This window comes from Oryzias melastigma, unplaced genomic scaffold (genome assembly GCF_002922805.2).
Source record: "Oryzias melastigma strain HK-1 unplaced genomic scaffold, ASM292280v2 sc00293, whole genome shotgun sequence".
Lineage (NCBI taxonomy): Eukaryota > Metazoa > Chordata > Actinopteri > Beloniformes > Adrianichthyidae > Oryzias > Oryzias melastigma.
In genome coordinates this window covers 57,986-64,613 of record NW_023416909.1, presented here as the reverse complement: position 1 = coordinate 64,613, position 6,628 = coordinate 57,986, and the positions used below count along the sequence as shown (strand labels likewise).

At 40.0% G+C, this 6,628-nt stretch overlaps 1 protein-coding gene across 10 annotated transcripts in view; it reads left to right on the top strand.

Annotated features, from left to right (window-relative positions):
• Nucleotides 1-6,628, top strand: part of LOC112140039 (pleckstrin homology domain-containing family A member 5) — an 85,587-nt gene that overhangs the window by 44,585 nt on the left and 34,374 nt on the right. For all 10 annotated transcript variants that reach the window (XM_024262942.2, XM_024262949.2, XM_024262947.2 and 7 more), the window contains 5 exons: nt 1,698-1,869; nt 1,974-2,078; nt 5,105-5,177; nt 5,530-5,630; nt 5,959-6,074. In XM_024262942.2, the coding sequence (XP_024118710.1) occupies nt 1,698-1,869; nt 1,974-2,078; nt 5,105-5,177; nt 5,530-5,630; nt 5,959-6,074 (567 nt within the window). The remainder of the gene's footprint in view (nt 1-1,697; nt 1,870-1,973; nt 2,079-5,104; nt 5,178-5,529; nt 5,631-5,958; nt 6,075-6,628) is intronic.

The window sequence follows — 6,628 nt, the reverse complement described above, 5'->3', positions numbered from 1 at the left end:
CTTTTAACTCATAAAACATGAAACTTTTTACCAAAGTTTTGCTTTGCATATAAAATCTGTTCTTTTTGGAGGAAGCATTGAGTAAACAAGACGTCTTCAGGTCAACAGGGATGTAAAATAAAATCGATTTTTACTATATGAGTGGTCAAATACCTTGACGTTTGTCTTTAATATACATTCATATTTGATCAGCAGGTATGTAGAGACAACAGAGTACCAAACTGGATTTTGTCCTGCCAGATTACGTTTTTTTTATATACATTTTCATGAGTGGGTGGAAAAAAATCCAGGTCAATCCAGGTTTTCATTTTTACCGCACAGAAATGACTACTTATTTTTCTTTGAAGACATAACTCAATATATTTCAGTGTTTTCGTGGAATACAACACAAATCAAAAGTCTTAACTGTTCTTGTATCATTTATGTTTATTTGTGACATATGTTATGATGCTAACATTATATTATTAATCAAATTAAAAAAATATATGATATTATTTTAGGTCAGTCTTTGTTCTTTTTCTTCAACAAATATATTCAAAGGGAGTTTAAGTGCTATTATTAACCTTTGAAATTTTCAAGACATATTCGCCAAATCCCTATTCTGATACTTGTTAAATGAAAATGAATAATCAATGTTAATGAATACTAAACAAAGTGAATTACTTAGAATACTTTCCTGTTTATTGTAAGTAAAAATAACATATTTTGTAAGGAAAAAAGTTTTTAAAAAATTATTTGGATTTTAATTTGGATCTTTACGCGCTTTTGCATAGACTTTTTGTTAGAAGTGGTTGCTTGAATGTGCCTTTTCAAGCCTGGCGTGAACATAGCAGTAGTCTGATTTAGATTAAAATTGTCAGGAAGTGACTTGATGCAGTAATTAGCCATCTAGTGGTTACCTACAAGTGCTTATAGTCTTAGTTTTTATTTTAAACCAGCATCAAGAAGGGAGTAAAAGAGTTTCCCATTACAAACTACAAGAAATGAACTCAGATGAACCCTTACTTTTCTCGTTCACTGCCAAAAGACTGAATTAACGGTGTTGCACCGTTTCTGGAATCCAGATTGTGGTGAGTATGAGTTTTGAAAAGTTGTTGGACGTTGAAGATGTCCAAACATCAAAGTTTCTGGTACTTTATTGGAGTTTTTATTTTTACTTGACAATTGGAGAACCAGAGTAAAAAGAAATGTCAATTGGTCTCTAGAAAGATGTTTATTGTCTTATGTTATTACCTCTGCCATTGAGGAACATCTGTATGTCTGCGTGATCTGGAGAAAGAGACGGTATGTTTCATGACCCCCATCATTATGGAAGGGGTGATAATGCACCAGTTCTTGTTCACCTTGTTCACCAGAACCAACAACAGTTTGACTGAACCCAAAACACAAAGATGTCTCTTTTTAATTGTTTTGTAGTCGGCTTGTTGACTCTTTTTACTTTCCTGTTGTCAGTCACACACCTGAAATTTCTTCCTGGGGGAGGGGTGAGCTGCAGACACAACCGCGCTCGGGACCCATTTGGTTATTTAACCCCCTAATCCAACCCCTTAATGCTGGGTGTCAATCAGGAAGGCATTGAGTCCCATTTTTAGTCTTATGTATGAAGGATTGTGACTCATGACCTACCAGTATCAGGTCAGACGTTGTACCACAGAGCCACTGAATTTTGATCGCCTCTCTCTCTCTCCGTGTGTTAGACCGGCCTTGAAGGCCTCAGATGACAGCAGCAGTGAAAAGAAGGAGCGTCCCATGAGCACCATGAGTGAAGCCTCCAACTACACCGGCGGCTCCGATTACAGCACCTTCCCTGGAAGTCCAGCCACCGCCTCTACCACCACCACCACCACCACCTCTGCTTCCTCTGCACGGGTCTGTCTCTGCAACATTTTACCACTCATAACTGAGCTTCCTTCAACATTTTGTCCCCACACGTTGATAACTGGCTGCTTTTGTCATCTGTTCACTCTTTGCAGCTGTCAAGGTCATCCAAAAAGATCCACAACTTTGGCAAGAGATCAAACTCCATCAAGAGAAACATAAATATCCCAGCAGTCAAGAGTGGCTGGCTTTACAAACAGGTAAAGGCCAATATCTTGTTTTATCAAGAACCAGGATAGTTCTGTTTACGACTAAAGCGATAAAAAAATCTGAATTTGTCTCATGACACAAGAAATGGTAATTTATAGTTTAAATAAAGGAGAAAAACATCTCCAGTGGTAGCAGGGGTTCTGCAGATCAGCCCAGAATTGAGGATTTTTTTATACCATGTGATGTTGCCATGATACCATGCAGCAAAGCACTGACTTAATGCCAGCATATCTGTTAGAAGGGGGTAAGGCCTGGTCTGTTGGTTAGAAACTGGTTCCTGATGTGACGGCAAATCTAATCAGCACAAAGAAATGTCATTAAAGTTTTCACTTTATGGGATATACATTCCAAGGCCGTAAAGTTGCACACACCAGTCCTTTTCATGGACATGTGGAAGTTAGGAACATGTGATACACAAAATGTCTCAGACTACGGTCACCCGTTCCAAAATGCCACAACCCAGCAACATAGATCGCATCAGTCCAAATTGTCTAATGATTAGCCACTTCCAGACTGCCATCTCCCTGCCCCTGTGCTGCCGTCCCACTACCACTGTCCGATTGTTAGAAATTCTACTGTTGACTTGGGCGGGTGATGACCAGATATCAATCTGGCGATCCCGGTCCTAATGGGGAGACGGTATTGATGCAGATACTTCATCATGGCGTTGATAGAACCACAGTGACGAATTGGTGCTGAGAAGAACACGGAGAAGACTGAACATTGTGCTTTCAGTTCTAGTCACAGAACAAGAGCAATGTGCACGAGAAGGTTGAAGAAGAAGGTATTGGGTTAGGCCGTGGTTGCAGTGCAGAGTTTTCTTGGACAGTGCTCAAAATCTGAGTTGTGAATGACCAGTGGTGCAGAATAGCCAGGTTTTTACATACCCAATCGGGCATTTATCAGCTGGTGGCACTTGATATGGACGGCAGCCACCCGTATACATTTACACGACGTCCAATCAGAGCTGCTGCCGCCCTATGGCTGCCCAGCTGTCGCCCAATTTAATAATAGTGGTCGTCTCTGCCTGACTGCCACCGTCTATATTCATAACCACACCCATGATTTTCCTAAAAATCGGTTGACGGCATGAAATCTTCGAGCAGTGGCAGTTGTATTTGTGACCGTAGCCTTAAATGGTAAATGAAGTATCACTTTTTTACCTTCCTCGAAGGTCCACAGCGCTTTACAGCCATAGACCCATTCACACATTCTCACATTCTCACACTCATAGTGGCTCCTCTGCCGAACACTTGCACCAACCTCCCACCAGAGGCAATGTGAGGTTCAGTGTCTCACCCAAGGACACTTGGACACATGGGTGGGCAGGGCGGCAATCTTCCAATCAGGAGTCGACCGCCCTACTGCTGCGCCACAGTCTTAGTATCAGTGGCTGCTACTTCTATCCCTAATCCTTTCTAGAATGTGATGGTTCTTATACCAGTTTGTCGTCCCACTAAAGTGAACTTCTATCCTATAGGAGGAATGTTTAAGCAGAGCTGTTCATCGTTGGTCCACAAAATCTACCACCATACTTGTTTTTCTGCTACCTTTGACCAAGTTGCTGCTAAATCAACCCAATAGTCCTCTCTTTTTTAAATTTTATAGTAAAATACTACACAATGGGTCTGGTTTACTAAAATTCCAAGATGTGCTAAATTGCTTACATACGAAATTAGATTACATGTATTGTAAAATGTTTAGCACATTCAGAACATGCTTGCACTTCTGAAATTCATATCTTATACGTAATTTAAAATCTTTCGCAATTCTGCGACTTTTCAGCTCCATAGAAATGCACGTTGAAACCTATGCATTATTGGTATCAAAATGTTCAGCACGTTCAGGACATTCATTCATGTACTTTTGATATTCATACATTTTACGGTTTTAGAAATTTTATGTAATTTTGGCAATTTTTCAAGAAATTCTTCAAATTCTTTGTGCAAAGAAAGTTTCAAAGGAAATTGCAATATTGGTATACAAACTTTCAGTACATTCAGGTCATTCATTCATGTACTTTTGGCATTCATACTTTCAAGGCATTTTAAAATCTTACCCAATTTATGTGATTTTACAAGAAATTTATAAAATTCTTTGGTACTTTTTGCAATTTTAAGTCCTTTAGCAACTCTAGCATTTAGCCAAAAAGCTTTAGTGCTACAGCTTAAGCATTTCCAGCAAATCCTGTCTGCAATTACAGTAAATATCTTCAACGACCACATTCAGCAAAAAGCATTCACACTAGCCTTATCACAGGTAATGCAACTTTTCTAGTTCGACTTTGGAGGCATAAGTAAGCTATTGATTTAGCCTGAGATTGCACACAATGATGTTGAAAGAAATGAAACATCTGCACCGCTAGGGAGGATCAAACTTCTTTTGCATGTGACGACTGTTTTCTGTGAAGCTCTGAGGCGGGTCGTCCAGGCCAGTACCGCCTTTGCTCTGCAGCTGATCAGCCTGTATCTATGCTGATGATGGACAATAATGCCTCACTGATCCAAGATGGGGTACAAGTGGAGGTCAGGGCTCCTATAACGAATGTCTTTCTATCTACAGGTATTAAACCTGTAGTTATTTTATCTGGTTGTTCAGTCAATCACAGCCTGGAATTTTATGATCTAGCTAACAAGTTTGTTAAAACCAAAACAAAATGTATGTGATAGATATTAAATACCAATGTCAGCTTAGCAGGCTATTGGAGTATAACTGTGAAGTGATGACACAAATTGTTTGTAAGCCGTTTTGTGGTAAGTGGTGTGTACTATTTTTGCACTTTCTACCTTCTCCAAGAAACAACGTGTTTGACGATCTATAATCAGATCAGGTGTTGATAACTGATTGTGTCAGTCGTGCTTTTAGCTCATTCTCACATGTGATAAAATGACCTGAGATCTGCTGCTAATTTAGGGAGCTGAGACGATACAGTATGTCTTTGCTCCATAGCGATAGGTAGAAATGTGTGTGTTGTTATTGCTCTGTTACTGACAGAATGCAACTTTTGATCCTCCAGGACAGCAGCGGCATGAAGCTGTGGAAGAAGAGGTGGTTTGTTCTGTCAGACATGTGCCTCTTCTACTACCGTGGTGAGAACCTACAAACACACACAAACTAGTAAAGTTTCAGGCCTGAGACAAAAATGTAATTTCTCCAAATGGACAAATAGTAAAGAGACTTTAAGGTAAAAATACATTTGATAAAGAAGAGTGATGGTGACTGATGGTGTGATGACATGAGGGGGCAACGATGTATTCAACTCTGGGTTTCTGTGTAAGGATTTAGTAATAACAAAACCAGCACGATTTCTGAGGGAATAGACAAACCTGCTTGTTAGGATCACACAACTGTATTTTACACCGTTGAACTGAATTGTGGATAACGTTTAGCATATTTGTACCATAAAGGGGTCAATAATGAGTTGTGCTAAATATGCTACAGATGAGAAAGAGGACAACATCCTGGGAAGTATCCTGCTCCCCAGCTTCCACATCTCCATGTTGTCGGTGGACGACCACGTCAGCAAGAAATATGCCTTCAAGGTAACCGGATCAGAGTGTTCGTTGCATGACGTACACTGAGACTGACGGTAGGAAGAATGTGGTAATGTCAAAAATGAGAATGTTTTATGTCTCCAAAGGAAAGCTACTGTTAGCACAGAAAATAACTGCATAACATTGATTTGCGATGGACATTTATTTATAGTATTTTCATGCAAATGTACACAAATTCAAAGTGTGTTTCGTGGTGCCAAACCGGTGATTCAGTTGTTGGTAAGGTTTGCCGAGTGTTGTCATTTGTTTATATGTCATTTTCTTGTGTTGTTGGCTCAGATGTTCTAATAAAGTTTTTTCATGCACATGTTAACAGGCCACTCACCCCAACATGCGCACCTACTACTTCTGCACGGAGACGGCGAAGGAGATGGAGGTGTGGATGAAGGTGATGACTGATGCTGCCCTCGTCCAGTCCGATCCTGTCAGAAGGTTGGTGCTCCTCTCAGTCAACCCTCCCCTCGAAGGCTTTAGCTGTGCCCAGTAAATTCAAATTAAATGGTAAATGGTAAATGGCGTATACTTGTATAGCGCTTTCTACCCTCCTTCGAGGGCCCAAAGCGCTTCACAGTCACAGGACTTTTGAGAAACAGGACTCTGGATACCTGAGACTTGAAGTTTAAACAACCTAACCTATCCGTTGTCTGTATTTGAGAACCGGACTGATAGAAGTTAGTTTACCTATGGGTCCAACCCAAATGGGTCCAACCCATATGGGTCCAACCACATAAAGTCAATTTCAATTTTTTTTTAAATTAATAATGCCTTAATGTTGGAACCAGATTACATCAGCACTATGTTTGGTCTGACCTGGTCAATTTAGTGTTTAATGGCAACCACTTGTATCAAGATCTTAAAATGTTGGTACTAGATCAAAGACTTCAAGTGGTCCAAAAATTCAAATACTCAGACCGGACACACGTGGTCAGCTTAAAGTCAACCAGAGTTTGTTAGTGGTGCTAGTGGTGATAAAAAGAGCAATAAAT